The 20639-nt window shown below is 39.1% G+C and overlaps 1 protein-coding gene across 1 annotated transcript in view; it reads right to left on the bottom strand.

The window, feature by feature from the left end:
• Nucleotides 1–5134: 5134 nt before the first annotated feature.
• LOC132848538 (protein phosphatase 3 catalytic subunit alpha) overlaps nt 5135–20639 on the bottom strand; it is an 81526-nt gene continuing 66021 nt past the window's right edge. Inside the window, exons 9-13 of the mRNA XM_060874338.1 lie at nt 18511–18636; nt 18127–18198; nt 14071–14155; nt 13865–13962; nt 5135–7002 (exon numbers count right to left, since the gene is read on the bottom strand). Of these exons, the coding sequence (XP_060730321.1) occupies nt 6806–7002; nt 13865–13962; nt 14071–14155; nt 18127–18198; nt 18511–18636 (578 nt within the window). The 3' untranslated portion in view covers nt 5135–6805. The remainder of the gene's footprint in view (nt 7003–13864; nt 13963–14070; nt 14156–18126; nt 18199–18510; nt 18637–20639) is intronic.

Genomic DNA, 20639 nt, shown 5'->3' with positions numbered 1-20639 from the left:
CAATGAGCCTGATGCGCAGACAAACCCATGTCTGATTTCCTAAACCAGTAAGATACTTCTGCGAAGTCACTTGAAATTTTCTAGTCATGTTTTAGCTCTGGGGCAACTGCCTGCCTGAACCATTATAACTGCATAAATGTCAGTAAAAATAGAACCTTCTGTATTTTAAAACCAAATACACTTCAAATATGCGATAAAACCGATTGAACAGTATTGTAGGTAAAAACCCTGTTTAAGCTCCATTCTCTTTTTCTCGATTCTGAACTAAAATCTCATGTCACTGATGTTAGATGTATGTTTGATATGGCCTTATGAACTAAAATATATATCTGAAAAATAGAATCAGTTGGGAAAAAAATTATTTTCAGTGCTACGTGTCAAGGAGATTGAGCAGGTTAATTTGAATCAGAGCCATAAAGAGCTTGCCTGCTTATCTCATTACACACTAATCAGGAAGCATCACAGGTCAAATAAGACATTGCGCTGTGTGAGATGTGGAGTTCCAGAACTGCAGATGGAGCAGGTACAGTATGTCTCCTAGGATCACTTATTAAAAAACACCTACTTGGATGTATTGAACCTCTCCCAAAAGTCTTTTTTGTCCAAAACAGGATGCAAAAGGTCTGTTACTTCCTCCGTCTATTGTGTCAAGCATACACACTAGAAAAAAGTTACAGAGAACTTCAGTCCTCAATCAACACAATCCTTGTGTGTAAAAATCCCAGGATATCAATATTTTTCTTAAATACTCAAACTAGCCCATCTGGTACCAACATCAATGCCATGGTTAAAGTCACAGAAATGACACTTTTTCTCCATTCTGATGTTTGATGTGAACATTAACTGAGGCTCTTAACCCATATCTACATGCTTTTATGCATTGTGCTGCTGCTACCTGATTGGTTGATCAGGGAATGTGCAGAGTGAGTGACATGATCACACCTTACTCTCCCCTACAAGAGCATTACAGCTGTCATCATTCTCCCCAAGTGAGTATTAAATTGCACCAACTAAACTCTCCCTTATGTGATTATAATTTAACAACCAATACAGAAAACTCATAGTATGCATCTTTTTCATTCATTCATTCATCTTCTACCGCTTATCCGAACTACCTCGGGTCACGGGGAGCCTGTGCCTATCTCAGGCGTCATCGGGCATCAAGGCAGGATACACCCTGGACGGAGTGCCAACCCATTGCAGGGCACACACACACACTCATTCACTCACGCAATCACACACACTAGGGACAATTTTCCAGAGATGCCAATCAACCTACCATGCATGTCTTTGGACCGGGGGAGGAAACCGGAGTACCCGGAGGAAACCCCCGAGGCACGGGGAGAACATGCAAACTCCACACACACGACGTGGAGGCGGGAATCGAACCCCGACCCTGGAGGTGTGAGGCTAACGTGCTAACCACTAAGCCACCGTGCCCCCCTAGTATGCATCTTTTTTAATATATTTATTAATTAATATAAGTAGTATCAATTGTCACGTGGTATTTGCTGTACTGTTGGTAAATATTTGGTCTTTGTGCTTGTACAGGATGAGTATAGCTAACTCCTATAAACATCCTTTCCAGCTATTCAGCAGAGGTGTTTTTACAGCAGTGAAATAGGTTTGATTGTTATCCATGAATCCCACTCACTAAACATGCCAAAAATCATTATGCACAACAATGGAAACACCAATTTCTCTGAGTTTGCCAAATGACCATTTCCTATTTTGCATTACAATTAGATCGATCATTATTTCTCTGCAGGGAATTAAGAAATGAAACTGTCTTCAGGGATTAATTTCGCTGAATGAGGGGAAATATGTATTTGGAGGATTCCATATTTCATAATGAAGAATTTTGTAATATGGAATTGTGAGTCCATCTGAGAGACACACCTAACCCCTTGAAGCTGAAAATGATTTGTCATGTAGAATTACTAATTACTTCTTACTACAGAGACCTTACAACTGTAATGACAACAACAGCTGTGCAATAAAGCACTAATTTTAGTAGTTTGTTTTGCAGGACTGCTTTGATTTTGATGCTGATGCAATGATAAATATGTACAAAATCATAAGAAATGTAAAAATCTGAAACGGATACACGCACTGGGAATAAATTAAACAGCAAGAACATATTTAACCCTGTGTATATGCACCTTTAACACAGCCTCAGTTAAAATTCCTGTTTGCACCTGGGAGGCTTGGGTTTCTCAACTACAGTACAGAGGAGACCTTTTTATTGTTTCATCTTCAGTAAATGCTTTATCCAGTAGCCAATACACCTATGAGAGGATCCAGAGAACACCCACATAGACCTAGAAGAACATACCAACCTTTACACAGACAGTATCAAGAGCTCAAGATCAAACCAGGGACCCTGAGGCTAGGAGACTCTAAAGCTACCAACTGCAACACTATTCCTCTCTAACAGTTGTTTTTATTTCAACCTAGCTAACAATTTAGGTGTTGATAAGTTCATCTGCTTTCAGTTGGTAATTCATCCTCACAGCTCATCATGTTACTGCTGTGCTTATGACACTAAGCTGTACCTGTTCTTCCCATCAGAGAATGTCTCAGAACTCAGCACAAATTGTATCATGCCTTACAGACATCATCTCAGCCTCCACCACCTACTCAATCTTTAAAAGACAGAGCTTCTAGTCATCCTACCTATCAAAAGGTGGACAATTTCTGAGGAGTTGCACTCGGTTACTCTACTTAAGGGGTATCATGATGTAGTTATACTTTACGTGAGTATTATTGAAATTGCATTACTTTACTCACCTTACAGTTTTATTCACACCTTCAAGTACTTCTTAGAAATCTTGAAGGGTGCTTATTCTCTCATCGACCCAATGACCGTACTATACTCGTAATATACGCATAATTAACTCAGTTTATCATCCAATCAAGGATCAAGAAACTATCAAGAAATGATGCTAGTTGGTCACTGGCCATGACCTACTCGTGTGAAACAATGTAGTTAGAACTAGAACTACCGTGTGTCTGAATGTGGATAATGCAGTGGGGAACTTGAGGACAGTCTTCTCTGGCACTTCCACAGGGAAACATTCCCAGTTTAAATGTAGATTAAAGACATATCTCTTTAGTTCTTCATACACATAATACTTCCCATAATCTGCTTGATAATACTATGAACAGCAGCTATGCTAATTCCTCTCCACTGCTTCTCTTTTTCTACTTATCCCAAGGCATCTAGAAATTGTACCAGCTCCAGTTGTGTTCCGTGTCATGAAGATTTTGGACCTTCATTGAGATGAAGCAACCATGTGAGGATCCTGTGGCATCTAACGATGTACCAGCTGCAGTTGGACTTTGCTTCATTAATTATGCATTATAAGAGGTGATGCCAACTACATGTGGTGTATATATACACACCCTCCAGTGTCACCCAAATGAGGATGAGGTTCCTTTTTGAGTCTGGTTCCTCGTAAGGTTTCTTCCTCTTCCATCTAAGGGAGTTTTTCCTTGCTACAGTCGCCTCAGGCTTGGCCATTAGGGGTCAATACAAACACATTTAAATATAAGTCTAATACTCATTTTTGTATTATTTTAATCTTCATATAATATTCATTTGTTTGTATTATGTTTCTTATGTTCTGTAATGCTGCTTTGAGACAATGTCCATTGTTAAAAGTGCTATACAAATAAATTTAGAATTGAACTGAATTGAAACTGCAACTAAGCAAAGACTCCTATAAAAAGAAGTCATCATTACTTCTCTAGAGCTGCATCTCATTTGAGGTAGGCTGAGGTAAGTTTTGCTAATTTGCTAATGTTAACTGGCTACATTTCACTAAGTTAGCCTGTTGTCTTTGCTAATGCCAGAACTGGCAAGCTACAAAGCCACCTGAGCAAGGCACTTAACCCTCTCTGCTCCAGGGGCACTGCATCATGGCTGACCCTCTTCTCTGATCCCCAACATCCAAAGTTGGGATATGGGAAGAAGGGATTTCACTTTACTGTAATGCATATGTGACAAAAATACAAAGAGTTTTCTGTAGCAATTATCCTACACAGGGTTACTGAGTCTATCAAAGGGGACTCATGGCACAAGGAAGGGGACACACTGTATGAACAGGGTGCCAACAGGGCACACACACACACACACACAACAGATAAGTCAGGGATACTTTTTTGTTTTCATGAGTACATTTTTTGGTTGCATTTTGACACAGTATCCACATTTATAAATTCTAAAGTATAAATTTATAAAGTACTATTTTATCAAGCTATGTCTCACTTGCTTTCGATGTACAGTATACATGCAGCACTCGTCTTGTATTCTGTCTCAATCATACAACTCCCTGCCAAAAGAAATAAAGATGTGTAAATATGAACGAGTGCAGGACTGGAGATACAGCTAGTGTGCTGTTTGTACTCTGTTACAGCAGGGCTGTGCAATTTCAATCTACTCCTCCTGTTGATGAAAAAGGCCATAGATGAACATCCACAAGTGTTTTCTTCAATTCTGTTTAATACCACTGCAGAGCCAAATACTGTTTGCTCCCTCACTTATCTGTAGAGAAATGTAGTGAAGTAAAGCTCATGTTTCCCCCTGTAATATTATTTACCTGTAGGAATTGTTAATAGAGTTTTAACAAACAGGAAACGTTAAAAACAGAACAACAATTAAAACAGTAACCTCTTGCTGGAGTTGAAAAAACTTTTTATACAAACACTTTTTTTTTTTAAAATCTTAATACATATAATTTTGCATCTGAAACAAACTAAAATATTTAACCAAGATAAAAACACGAGTGAAAATGACACTTAAAATACACACAAGCTTTAAATAATTCATCTATTTCAGATTTAATAAGACATTCCAAATCATTACATCTATTTAAATTGAGTTAACAATTTCCATGGATCTTTTTTGGAGAGACTTAATGAACACAACTAAAGAAAAAAGAACTAACACTAAACCACTCAATGAATTCTCAGTAATACTTTCAAATTCCAATATAATGAGCAAATACTGTGCTACAAAACAAAACAAAACTCCTAGCTTGTGTACAGGAGATCCCAGAGTTCATTTAATTCATCCATACACACACACACACGCGCACACACACACACACACAAGCACAAACACAACTCCAGGTTTTTATTTTCATGCACATTTTATTGAACAGTAATATAAAATACTCTTTAATAGTTGTGAGTGCATGCTGCATCAGCCAACAGTTTGGAAGTAAAATTACAAAAGCAAGTCTTAATGTTGTGTAGTGAATTACTTGGGCACTTAAGCGTTTGTTAAAAAAAACAGAAAAAAAAAAAAACAAACAAAAAAAACAATGGAGTATTTTATTTTCTTAAAGTATTGAGCAGTAACAAACCAGTAACTGATATACAAAGCAGAGTTCCTAATAATAATAATAATAATAATAATAATAATAATTACACTTTATCTGTGGCACGTTTACAAAAAAAAAGAACAAAAAAGTCTAACTGTTTTGTATGACATAAACAGCTGTCATGCATTTTGAGTTCCACATGTAACCACAAACTTATGTCACGATAACAGTTAAACATGCTAAATCGGACTACATGTGTACTTACAGGCGTAAAATTCTCGATTCCTCATCCAATGTTAAATAGTTTGATACTTTCATGACAAAAGCTGAAGGCCTGAAGCTTTATCCTGGCGTTAGAGTAAAGAATGGCGGTATACATTTCCAGTATATATTGACTAAGCACACTACGGATCAAAACCGGCCTCTGCAGCCAAGGTAATTCATTCATAATTCCTTTGATAAATCTTATAAAACATGCATAGGCAGATGCTTTCTATCTTTTTTTTTGTCTTTTTTTCAGAATATAGGTGCTCTATACCAAAGGGATTGGTATAGTTGTATATATATATATATATATATATATATATATATATATATATATATATATATATATATATATATATATATATATATATATGCACACACACTTTTGTTTGTTCGCAATACTTAAAAAGAAAACTGAACACTCACAGAAGTTCCAGCAAGCCACAATAAATCTATTCCCCATCTTGAATAAAACAAAACATATTTTTTAAATGATAAACGTGATTTCCAGTTCTAAACTCCAAGAAAGTGGGTACTTGCTATCAAGCAAATTAGCCATTATACAGAAAATAGGATCAAAGCACACACACCAAAGAAACCTGAGGTAAGCATAATCTGTACAAAACCATAAAACGTTCCATTTTTGGCATTTCAATGTTGCAACATTCTTTTAAGACTGCCTAATTTACTTTAGAGCTAGTTCATAAGAGTAGCAAAAAAGGTATCAATAAATAGTCCTTATTTAGTTTGTACACCCTTTCCATGTTAAAAACTTTATGCTCTGTCCATTTTAGTGCTGTTTTTTTGTAAACATACAATAATTAGTAAGAAGTTACACACAAAAAAAATTCTGTTAAACAGTAAATGAGTAAAGGCCTTTTCACATAGATATCTGCCTGCTGCGCTGCTCAGTCCATGACTGAGAGCACCCTTCATTCACTTACTCATTCAGAAAAGAGTGAACCCGCAAGAACTTTTCATGGTTTTTACAAGCAAAATATTTTTAAAGGCATATCGAAAGACTAAGAGAGTGTCGCTCTGAATCATGTTTGAAAACTCTGCTCTCCCCTTCACCTCCCTCTCTATCCTCACTTTCTCTGCTCCTACCCTCTGACTCGCGATGCCCGCCCCCTGCACTCGTCTGTCCGACTGTAGCATGGAGAGAGAGAGGGAGGAGCCTGATGATGACATGGGCGGGGTGTGGGCGAGGACGATCACTGGATGGCACTGCCGCTGCTGGCCTTGGCCTCGGTGCCGTTGCTTTCGGAGCACAGTGCTTTGTTGAGAGAGTTGAGGCTGGCATCGCAAGGCAGCGTGTCGCGCCTGGGTGGCATGCGCTCGTTAATGCGGTCCAGGCCTTTGGCCTCTTCAAAGCTTGTGATCTTGTGCTGTGGCGAAAAGCCTTTGATGGCTGAAGTGGGGAGCAGGATGGAGGAGAAATGTTAGAACAAGATGCTTCTAATTTCTGGATATGGCAAAGCTCAAACACACACTCACACACACACTCACACACACACACTCGCGCACACACACACTCACTCGCGCACACTCACACACACTCACACACACACTCACACACACACACTCACACACACTCACACACACTCACACACACTCACACACACTCACACACACTCACACACACTCACACACACTCACACACACTCACACACACTCACACACACTCCTGCTAGCGTTGTTTTAGTTTGCTGATAGATAATGTAAGTCAAGGTGACTGGACTGATATAAGCTTCACCACTTCACCTAATGGAACAGACATTACTAGAACAACATCAGATACTGAAACATAATAATTCCTGTGACCTTGACTTACAGGATGGCTTAAAACCGTCACCTCCATATTTTGGCTGATCCAAATGATTGAAATCCCTTTGTATTTAACGCTTTGCACTTTGTTTAGCACTCAAGCATACTTGAACTAAATAAGATGAAACATTAAAAAAAAATTGGTACATCATGAGATATGTAAATACACAATGCCTCATGATTCCGAAATGGTAAGGGACGAGAAATTACAGTTTTCTGGATCAATGTACTGTGTAAAAGGAAACACCAGTATATTCACACTAGGTACCATTCTCTTTTGGGTTACAGAATGGAGAAGGCGAGGCTGTGTCAGTTCTGGAGGGCCATGAACACAAGTGGTTTCCACAAGTCCACTTCCTGTTAGGCTGATAGGAGGCTGGTGTTATTTTACACTGCCCAGTGGGAACCAAACAAAAAACCAAGCCACCAAGAACTGAACTTCCCACCATACTCCATAAAAGCACTACAGAGGCTCAGGGAAGGTTAAAAAAAAAGGGAAAACGTGAGAAAAGATAGTAAATGTGTGCAAAAAAGAAAGGTGGGGCTAGATCAGTATATAGATACTGAGGGAAGTTGCTTGTTAACCACGTTATGCCTGTTTGAAGCATGCAGCAAACTGAAGAGACGTATTGAACACTGGTGATTAACAAATCTAACTTATTCCCGTTCTGACTCGGCCTGCCGTTTGGATCAGGGCTTTGGGCCGTGTTGTACAATGGATACGCTTCACTGTTGCTGCATAGCACAGGGCAAACACAGGTTATTAGCAGTGAAGGAGAGAAACACAGACACAGCACAGCCACGGACTATCCACAGGGGGGGAAAATAAAGCCAAATAAATGTATTTCAAAAATAGAATAATAATAAAAGAAAACCAGTACTGGCACAGTGGGCACCCTGATGTCTAAGAACAATACTTAAGCATCAACAGTTATAAATAGCAGCCAAAGCCGCTATTTAGAGCGCAGTTGAGGTTGTTCTTGCGGTATAAGACTGTTGGTTCAATTTAGGCAAAAACAAAGTGCAACTGCATCAGTACCATTGTTTTAAAGGGGATATAAAGACTGTACATTGGGTAACTGTAGTCTTTTAACTATTGTAGTCTGAGTAATGTACTGTGTAATATACCAGTGGTTCTCAAAGTGGTCCCAGTGGTCCGTGAAATATAGCCATGAATTCGCAACCCACCATTACTACTACTACAATTATTATTATGACCTTAGAGTTGGATGGGTTAACAGGTCACATAAGTTAAATAGGTTTAATCCAAACCACAAAAACAAGTATGGTTATAAATGACTTCAACTTGGACGTAATGTGTTCTATTGGTGCAATGTTCAGGAAAAAAATAACAATCTAACAAATATCCAAAATATTATTGTACACATTTCAATAATAAGCTCAGTATCTGAATAGTTGGATTATATTCATAATCAGGGCTGAGAATTCATTGTACCATCCCTAACTTTCTAAAAGTTTGAGAACCCCTGTTATAAACTGAAATTCTGCAAGGAAATGTTTCAGTGCTGTACAAGATTACACACAACTCCAAACTATATGACGTGGCTGCATTCCCCTTTAAAGCAAGCGTGGCCTGTTTCGGTATTTTCTTTTTTTATTTCTATTTTCGCTGAACACTAAAGCTGTTTGCCCAAACACCCAACACACTCTACACAAGCTACAGTAACAATATATGACCCATTAGAACCCCTTTATCTGTTGCAGGCAGGCAACAGAAAGGGGAAAAGGGGCTTTGGCCTATTTACCTTCATCGGCCTCTATAGCCTCAATAGTAGCTGAAGAGAAGAAGGGGAAGGGGGTTACAAAACGAGTGAGAGAGGTGAGCAGAGCAGGTTAAATTTGTCCATTAACAAAGTCAACGGGCAGCAAAAAGAGCCAAATGTACATGTAACAGCATTAGAACACAGCGGACAACTCTGAGGTGAGAACACACAGAGATGCTACAGGAGAAAGAGAAGAAGGAACAACAGGGTGAAGTGTGGAACGATGGACGTTTAAAGTTGGAGTCTCGTACCACAGAGGATGGATGACTGGGGAAATGGGACAGAAGCACATAGAAATCAGAGCTGGCTATTCAGAGCATGACTGTGTCTCACTGCTCTGTATTTTACTACAGTTTATTTCTTTAGCATGAAATGATGATAAGCCACTGAATGCAGATACAGGCAGAGACGGCTGGTACAGGTTCAGCGCTCAATTGTTACAGGTTCAGCGCCCAAACACATACCTGATACAATTCTAATAGAAGATGTTTGAATAATGACTGAAATGATCATACAGTATCTGCCCACACACAGACACACATCATTTCTATTGCAAGAAACATGTTAGCATGTGTCATCGAAGGAAATCTTCATCTTTAATAGCACTGAGTGGGAGTCGCCACTTACCTTCAAAGCAACTATCTTTGATAGTTAACATTATGTACAAGTTCATGAGTAGGAACATGTACACGTTCAAAACGAGAGTGAAAATTTGGGAAATGAAAGAAAGGCAAGATGTGAAGATCTCTGTACAATCTAAGAAAAGCTGGGAGACTTTGTTCAAGAGAAAACACTGCACACACACTGACACATACACACAGAACCCCCCCCCCCCCACACACACACACAGAGACCCACACACACACACCCCCCCCCCACACACACAGAGACCCACACACACGGAGACCCCCCCCCCACAGAAACCCACACAGAAACCCACACAGAGACCCAGACACACACACAGACACACAGAGACCCCCCTCCACACACATAGAGACCCCCCCCCCTACACAGAGACCCACACACAGAGACCTCCCCCACACGCAGAGACCCCCACACACAGAGACCCACACAAACACATACACACAGAGACACACACACAGAGACCCCCCCACACACAGACCCACACACACAGACCCAGGCACACACAGAGACCCAGACACACCCAAACACACACAGAGACCCAGACACACCCAAACACACACAGAGACCCAGACACACCCAAACACACACACACAGGGACCCAGACACACACACAAAGAGACCCAGACACACCCCCCACAGACCCAGACACACACACTCACAGACCCAGACACACACACTCACAGACCCAGACACACACATACACTCCCAGACCCAGACACACACACACACACACTCACAGACCCAGACACACACTCACAGACCCAGACACACACACACACTCACAGACCCAGACACACACACACACTCACAGACCCAGACACACACACACACACTCACAGACACAGACCCATACAGAGTCTGCTAAGATGATAAAGGGGTGAGACAGCATTGCAGTAGAAGCACTCAGCTGTCTCGGTGGACAGAGAGCACAGTTAGCTGTGTTTCTACTAATGCTGAGGCAGGAATTAGCTTTCACTTCACTCTGTCTCTGGCATATCTCAATTTTCAGGCTAAACTACTAGAGCCGTATTTACAAAGATCTTGAGGCTAAGAGCAGCTCCCAATTGACCTACTTGTCTCTGAATTTAGATTTACATGGGGCACTGGGGTAATGTCTTCTTTTTATTACACAAATACCTCTTTTTACAGACTTTTCCCTGCTCTACACTTTTGTCACTTCCCTGGTCTGGAAGACTGCACCTTCTTTTACTCATTATAATGGCTCCACATAGCACAAATTCATTCCTGTGTAATGGAAGAGTTTTCACTCTTTCTAAAAAAAAAAAAAAAAAAAAAAAAAAAAAAAAATTCAGACACTCTATGAAACTGTTTTCATTTTCTCTTCTGTCTCAACCAAGCTGACACCAAGTAATGGTCAAGTCTAACAATATCTTATATATACACTAATCAATAAAGATCTTTCTCAGAGGAATGCTACTTCTGGTGGCTTTGGATAAGCTAAACTACAAACACATTATAGGCAAAAAGCCTACTAATTACCCAAGCTCAATATGAACACAAGGCAGTTTTATGGTAGGAACCACAAATTAAATGCTTTTTCTTCTAGTTCATAATATCCCCAGACACAGAATATTCATTATTTCCGGCAGCACAAAAATGGTAACAGCGAAATATCAAACCTGTATAGATTTCATGATTTTTCATTCAGCAAATGGTCCTCTATGCAGTTTAGCAAATGACTTCTGCTGACACTTTCGGGAGAACTCTTAGTGGTAAGACCATTTTGTTGATACAGCTTTTAATTTTGAGCATATGAGTAGTCAGAACATCTAAAAAGGATTGAAGCGGACTAACCCTGCTACTATATTAAAAGGAACCAAATGTCTCGTTTAGTGCAGGACCTGGGATTATGCCAGTTAAAGAGTAAAGTAGTTCTAATTCTTGCCTGTGGTTTGTGAGGTGAGATCCGTTATGCTGTTTAAACACCGTTTCACTGCCACGGTAATGTGGCTAAATCTAGAAATGACGAGGCAACACAAACTGGTATATTTATAAAAGATTACTTAGGCATTGATACTTATTCTTGTTTTTTTTTCTTGTAAGACAAATGCCTTTAGTATACGGTCAATATATGGCCAAAGTTTATGGACACCTGACATCACCGGACATGTGCTTCTTCCCCAATCTGTTGGCACAAATCTGGAGGCACACAGTTATATAGAATGTCCTTATAATATGCAACATTATAATTTTCCCTTCACTGGAAACAAAGACCCCAAATTCAGCATGCCAATACACCTGTGCATGAAGCGAGATCTATAAAGAAATGTCTGTAATAACAAAGCCCGGCCCTCATTCCTGCTGAAAACTATTTGGATAACTGCTGACTATGTGTCTAGTTTTTCAAAGAAGTCATTGCACTGTATAGCAAATCTAACTGCAAATGTAACTGATGCAAATGTAACTGCAGGCTGGAACAGCAGCAAAAATGGAAAACTCCATATTAATGCTCATGGCTTTGGAACGGGATGTTTAATGAGCAAATACGAGTGTGATTATCAGGTGTCCGCAAACTTTTGGCCATGTAGAATAATGTTGCCTACATTTAGTATATGTTCAGCATCATAACATCAGCAACTCTGGAAATCACCAATGTGTGGAATCTGTGGTTCAGAAGTGCCATCTGCTTTACTCCATACACTGAAATCTTCTCTGTGCTTACGACACCATTATTAATGCTGTATAACACCTGTTATAAACTTTTGAACCACACATTTCAAAATGATGCAATTTCCACACACGTGCTGCAACATTGTGATGCTTTAATACAGCATCTGTTAAATGCTGTAATGAAGAAGGGTTGACGATGTGGAGTAATCAAGTGCATTTTGTGTTTGTTTCATGTAAAAGTGTGAAAGACACTTGCACAACACATTATACCTGCAGCTTCCAGGATGAAAAAGAGAGAAGAAAAGACATTGTTTGAGATAGCAGGAGATAGTACAGTGATTATGGAAGAGTCAGAGAAAAGCTCTTGTTCCAAACACCACCAACAGATGGCGTATCAGTGTGTAAATAGTAGACATTCATAAATAAAGTGAGGGGGAAAAAAAAAACAGAGGGCAATTGAACATTTCAGAGAGTGAACATAATGTACAGATCTGGATTAAAGTGGCTGGGCTTTCACTGCTGTTGAAGAGCAATAAAAATTTGCTGTCTATCAAGTAAGGAACAGGTAGCATATGTGAGATCAATGCATCAAATGCTAAACAAGCCTAAACTAACCTCAGAGAACATAGCTAGTTTGTAGCCAGCCATCATGTAACATCAGGCTACATTTCACTTTTTGGTTGCCATTAACTTTCTTACATACTGTCAGACCTCAGGCAGCATTTCAGGGCTATTATAATATATATATATATATATATATATATATATATATATATATATATATATATATATATATATATATATATATATATATATGGGTTTGTTATTTTTTTCATATTTATACAAATATCTATTTCTCCAAATAATGTGCACAAAAAAATTGTACAATAGAAAAATGGGTTTGAGAAAAAGGTGCAAGAATATGAGAATAAATAATATTAATTAACACCTATAAGAGGTGCTGCTGCTACTTGTCTGTAATTCTCAGGGTCTCCCTTTGAAACGAACATGATACGAGCTAATTTATGTTAGCAAGTATTTCAGTGTTAATATAATCGCTTATAGGATGATGGCCGATGCAACAATCACAATTAACATTGTCCAAATCCAATGAACATTAAACTGAGACTAAACATACTTTTCATTTTGTAATGCATATTATAATAATAATATATTCCTTAAAATTTTGATGATAGAACTAGACTACTCTTGTCCATTATCCATGAAAAGAATAGATATTTTATATGATGCATATAACCAAAAAAAAAAAAAAAAAAAAAACCAAAAAAAAAAAAAAAAAAAAAAAAGTATTCTTCATCTTGTTTGTGGGCCGATGTCTTTGCACTGTGTGTATGTGTAAGTGTGTGAGAATGTGTATGTTCTTACCGTTCTGGAGTTTCTCTCTGCCTCCTGAAAGAACACCACTGGGTAGCATGCCAGTTGGGGTGAGACCTTTCAGAGTCAGAACACTCTCACTCTCCTCTCTGAAATACAGACACAGCATTACACATGTTTATATGTACACACACACCTACACACACACCTACACACACAAACACGCGCACAAAAACACAAAGAAAATCATTTCTTACCGCAGCACTGAGAACACTCTAGCCATCTTCCCAATGGCACGAATCTTATTCCGGATCACCTCCTTACGAGCAGAGGCTGTAGCACCTACAAACATGCACAAAAACACAGGGTCCCAATGAGGCCACAGCAAAGTCAAACTGTATCTACATCAGGTAGTGGTGTTTTTTTTTTTTTTTGTTTTGTTTGTTTTGCAAAAGATCTTTCACTGCAACTACGGCACAGCCTCAAAAATCTTAAATATTTAATATGTTCACTTTTATCCTAATGTCCAAAAAGATAAACAGCTGCATTAACTAAATTGAACCCTAAGGTACAACTACCCAAACCGATAAAAAGCTTAATTCATGGCAATGCACTAATTTGCTGCCCTGGCAAAGGCAAGTCAGAACAATAAACTAGTCCCCTACAGCATACAATGCCTCTAGACCTCAGAAAGTGAAACACATGCTAAGCATTCGGTTAGCTTCCTATTGACTTCTGCAATCAGGGTTACAGTGAGGCTCCTCACAGCTTCACACACACACACTATTATTCACACTGTTTTAATCATGATGCTAGCTTTAGGGGGCTGTGAATAGGGTTGCTAAAGGGGAAGAAATTGGTGCACACCACTTCTTTTTTTTTTTTATGAAACCCAACCTTGTTTAAACAGTCACTATATACACTGTATAGCCAACAGTTTGTAGACACCTGACCATCACACTCATAAATTTAGTCCCCATTTGCTCCACTCTTTTGACTAGAATTTTAGTGGGGTGTGGCTTTGGGGATTTGTGCTCATTCGGCTACAAGAGCATTAGTAAAGTCACGCACTGATGTCAGGGGATGGAGAGGAGACTGTGGAAGAAATCTCTAGAATCTTTGTGCACAGAGACATTGCTATGCTGGGAACAAGTTTGGACCCTTTAAATCCTGTGATGAAAAAATGTAATGTTACAGCATTTAAAGACATTCTGTACAGTGGTGGCTCAAGTGTTTAAGGTGCTGGTGTTGATCGGAGGATCAGGGTTCAAGCCCCAGCACTGACAAGCTGCCACTGTTGGGCCCTTGAGCAAGCAACCCTTAACCGTCACTGCTCCAGGGGAGCTGTATCATGGCTGACCCTGTGCTCTCACCACAACCTCCAAAGTTAGGATATTCAAAGAAAGAAATTCATTGTGCTGTAATGTATATGTGATAAAGGCTTCTATTCTGTGCTTCTACCTTTGTTGCAAGTGTTCAGGGAAGAACCACATATAAGGTGTGATAGTCAAGATTCCCAAAAATCTTTGGTCATATAGTGTAAATACTTGGAGCAGACTTTATAAACTGGAGGTCAGGAGATCATAACAACATGACTGAAGTTGTCAGGCATATAGGATTTATGATATGCACAGTATTTGTAATATATAATTTAGTAGCACTGCAGTGAGAAAGTTCTGATATTAGCCATTAATTCATAGTTAAGTGTGTAGCTAAGCAGTAATACAGCAGTGAATAGACAACATTAATATCCGGCCTCATCATAGCTCCAGTGCCCCTGGTTTGATTCGAAGCTTCGGGTTACTGAAAGTGCAGAGTTTTGTACACCATCCATGCAAGTTCTCTGGTTTCCTAACAACATGCGGCAGGTGGATCAGCTACTCTAAATCATCCCGAGGTGTGAATGTGTATGCAAGTGGTATCCCATCCAGACTGTGTTCTTGGTGTTCCTTGGCACTATGACCCTGAACGGGATAGAAGGCTTAATTGTGCGTTCCACTTAATTCTGAAATTCATCCTTCTGGATGTCTCCACACTTGTCTTTTGTATTATTACCTCATCAAAACAGCAAACTATACAGTCAACATATGTCTAAATTGTGTGCTATTGATGATGTGAGCAGTCATGTGATTTGACGTCACTTGCTGAACTCTAGTTTCTCTAGTTAACTCTAGTTAAATGAATGACCGATGAATGGCTTATTTGGGACTTTGAGCTGACACGGTGGATAAGGAGTACATTTAAAGTGTTAAAATAACTTTCACTCCTTATCATATATCGGTATGCACTTTTCAGAAACAGAATATGGCACCACTAAATAAACCTTCTGCTGTATTCACTACTTATGTACACTTCTATGGACTTCTGATGAATTCTGATTTCAAAATCAAGCACATTATAATTATCACACAAGACTAATATTCCCTTAAAGTATGGACAAACATCCACTGCTTCTTTCATATCATTATCACTATCTCTGAAGACTATCTATACACCAAACATTTACAGCCTCTAATTTAAAGTGAGTAATGGGAACTTTAGGAGGACATTAAGGATAATATTAGTATTACTCTGTATAATAATAATAAAGCTTAAACTTGGTGTTATGCAACCCGTTAGCAAGAGATACAAACAATAAGCAAGGCTGCACTGTGCACACAGCAAGGCATGTGGGAGGCTGTACCTTTCTTTGGGGCATATATTAGCTGTCCTTCTCAAGAACACCCCAGAAGAGAACAGAAAAAGAACAGAAGAATGATCAGTGGATGGCTGAGGAATGGGAGAGGGAGAGGAAAAAGAGAAGCAAAGAAAGCAAAGAGACTGTAAGATAGATGGATAGAGACAGGAAGAGAGGGAAACAGGAAGAGAGTAAGGCTGAGAGGGAAAGAGGGAGTGAAAGAGGGAGAGAGAGAGAGGGAGAGACAGAGAGAGAGAGAGAGAGAGAGAGAGAGAGAGAGAGAGAGAGAGAGAGAGAGAGAGAGAGAGAGAAAAGAGAAAGAGAGAGAGAGTGAGTGAGTGAGAGAGAAAGGGGAGAGAGAGAGAGAGAGAGAGAGAGAGAGAGAGGCAGGGAGGAAAAGAGAGGAAGAAAGCCACACCTATGGAGCAAAAGAAAGGAAATGCCTGACCCAATGACTGTGTGGGAGAACAAAAAAGAATCTGATTAGATAAAGCTGCAGGGGAAGTGAAGTCACCTACGAAAAAAAAAGAATGTGCAAACAGGAGGGAAGGAGAGGAGAACAAAAAAGCAATGATTATGTAAGAAAAACAAGGAATAAACAACTGGGGAGGAGGTATTCAAATCTGAAAGAATCTCAGAACTAAACTAAACACTATTAAAGCACGTCTGACTGGAGGAGGAAAAGTAAGCAGAAGACGAGGTGTCCGTGTTAAAGGAGTGTGAACTCGGTAGAGATTAGCCTGCTAGCCAAGATATTCCTCTTCCTTTTCAAATCAAATATCAAATACCAACAGTTTAACGAACACAACTGTGATGCTGCTGGTGGGATGCTGAGGATTTTAGAGCAGGGAAAGACATATCTGGGTTTTTAGACATATCGTAGCTCAGAAAAGGTGCATTTGTTTGTCACTTCCTGTTCTGAGGGGCAGAAGCAGCTGGTGCTTTTGCTTTAATGGGGTTATGACAGTGTGCATACATCCCATTAGTCATCAGCATAAATGTTTAGAATTTGCAGTAAATAACAACGATGAAGCTGAAACACTTTGAGTTATGCAGAAAGTCCCTGGATACATCAGCCTCTTGCACATTTCTAGCATAATCGGCTTATAAATCCCAAAAGGTAACGGTCAGCTAAATAAACCTTACATTTTCTCATATTCTCTTATTTGAAAATCTTAAAGAGTTCACCTGCCTTCAGATGTTTCCTGTCTAAACATATAGTTTTCATCTATGAGAAAATGGTAGTCTCCTCTACATGCAGGGTTATTGGGTATATAATATACGTGTAAATAGAAAAGCTTTCAAGCAGCTGTATTTTCTGTCTAAACTAAATCAGAGCTGCTGCTGACTGCGTAGCATTAGGGAAACTATATCAGCTTTATGGGTTGTTTTTGTTTTATAACGCACCAAGCTTTGCCCTACTGCAACATCCGTGTTCACTGCAGACTGTGTACATGTGATCTTACATTTAGAGCTAACCTGTACAGTTAACCTGTGTTTAACTCGGCCTTGTTGTGTTAAGAGATCTGAAAACAGCCACACACACTGAACACCAAAGACTGCTTAATCTGCTCTACACCAGAGTAACTCAACACCAAGCTGAGCAAGTGTAGTGTGCTAGCTGTAATCATCTTACCATCAATCTCCTCGTCTGTAGTCAGCTCATCATTGGAGCAGATGCTCAGTACATTTACCAACATCTCAGTGACTGGGGAAAAGAACAGACAGAAAGATCATGCCATTGCTGTTTTCTGGAATGTTCATGTAGTAGTGGGTGACACAATAAAGATAGTGTATAATAATACTTTAAGTAGTAAATAAATACGTTCCGTGATACGCAGTATGTACCACAATATTTGTAGCTGCGCCACAGCTTTGATTATAATGTTACTGAATGTTTAAATAAAACATACTTGAAATGGAAGAATAAATCTGTCTATACAAAATAGATATAAACAGCTAATCTGCATTACTGCATGAATGTGTGTGTGTGTGTTCAGAAGAGAGTTTCACAATGTACCTTTCTCCCCAACAAAAGGCAAGGACCAGGTGAAGACATCCATGAAGTTGGGCAGCCAGTAGGGGTGAGGAGAACAGTTAAACTGCCGAATGTTCATGACGTTATTCTCATATTTCAGCACAGCAGCTAAATGCATGGAGAGCAAGAAAAGTGAGGATTTAAGTGTTTAGATGTTCAACAGTTCTCACACTCTTTCTCACAGGAAAACATGCAATGTACAGAGAAATAATTTTAAATAGCTGAGCACACAAACATACAAGTAACAGATTTCTCAATTTTTAAAATGAACAAAGTTCAGTGTAGAGAGCAACACTATTTCTTTCTATCTTATCACTATCTACCATACAAACTAACATAAATTACAATCAGCTCCAGAATTACTGGCACCCTTGCTACACATGGGCAAAAAACCACAAAAACATTTTATTATGTTAATATAATTTATTTACATTTTATTAGAACCATTTATCTTCTGTGTAATTAATTGACTTTTTAACCTTTTTTTTTAAATTATGAAACATTACGAATAATTCTGGTACTAGCAATCCTTGGGTTAACTGTATAAATTCCTCTTACTTACTGACATGAATTATAGATTATTAATGTAACGTGCTACCCTTCGGAGTGGCCCACAAGCCAGTATGATATCTGCTTTGGGCAATCAAGCCTTTAAATAAGTGGTCTACATACAAATCCCAGCTATCTTGTTGAAATCTTATCTGCGTGGCTCAAGGTCACTCTCAGTGTGCTATCAGGATTAGAATAAGCATGGTGACTCCTGCTTGTGTGCTTCACATACTGAAAGCTGACACTGCACTTGAGTTTGCAAAGAGGGAATTTCCCGGCCTGGAGTCTCGCTCACGATTGAGAATAGCAGGCTGTCATGTGGCGCAGAGTGCGGACCAGCTGTCAAATGTAAGCCAGACTTAAATACCTGAGAGCACGCCTCTACTTAAACTCCAACTTTGTTAGGGTTGAGATGGGTAATGCCTAAAATGTAAATGTAATTTAGAAAATACAATTTATACATCATAATTTATGATACGGCTTATGATATCATTTTACAGATTAAAGAAAAAATATTTTTAATGTGATTAGATTTGAGACGCATTTCCAAGCACAACCATGAGGTGGCTCCAGTGCTCATTAACGCTTAACATTTGAGACTTATATATTAGGTATTATTCTTATTTCCATGGATATTATTTACATATAGACAAACATTACAATGACTCCTTGGAATAAAAAAAGTTACGGCTAAACTAATTTAATTACAAAGTATGAAGAAAGAAATGAATAAATGAAAATTATGTTCTAACAAGTTAAATAGTAAATCTTCAAAAACAGCCTTTTTATGACTGTTATCATAATTCATAGCTGTGAACTCTCAAACATTAATGTTATTACATTCCAAGTCACATTGAGAACAATGTTATTCATCAAATGAAAACAGAAAAAGCAGTAAACCTGGAATCAAAACTAAACAGAATGGGAGTGTAAAGAAACAGAGCACTGTGGCCATGGAGAGAATCTGTTGTGCTCTCTCTGTTTCTCTCCCCTCCCTCATTCCAGGATACAGAGTCATCATAAGTGACGTGGCCGATCAAAAACCTTCCACCCGAGAACATCAACGAACCACAGAGTGACCCCAAGACCTGCGATCGTAAAGGTAAACACACTATACCTCAGGAGGTAACACAGCTCATGCTAGAATGTGTAGCATGTGGGACGAAATCAGAGTCTCATCAATGAACCAATTAACCACCATTATATAAAAACATAATAAAAAGCCCTCCATAAATTTCCCAGAAACAGATTCCTTAGAAGACAACAAGCCACTGTTCCTGAATCATCTAATCTCTCCTGTGCATTTGTGCAGCTTGAGACAAAACCTGACTGAGAATCAGTATTCGAGGCATGTCTTATCTGGAATCCCCAACTGTTGTGCCACTGACAGATGGAGGAACCCTTGGTGCTTTAATCAATGCTTGGAACAAGCTCAGCATGCTGGCAGGGGCTGTGGCCATTACCCCTGCTGAGACCTGCTACGCTTTCCTCTGCTCGGAGACTAAAACACTGGTTAGGCATTCATTAGCTACATCAGACTGACCAGCACTACCGACCGCTAC

The sequence above is a fragment of the Tachysurus vachellii genome, chromosome 7, assembly GCF_030014155.1.
Source record: "Tachysurus vachellii isolate PV-2020 chromosome 7, HZAU_Pvac_v1, whole genome shotgun sequence".
Taxonomy (NCBI): domain Eukaryota; kingdom Metazoa; phylum Chordata; class Actinopteri; order Siluriformes; family Bagridae; genus Tachysurus; species Tachysurus vachellii.
Note: the sequence above shows the minus strand (reverse complement) of the source record. Positions and strands in the feature narration are given on the sequence as shown.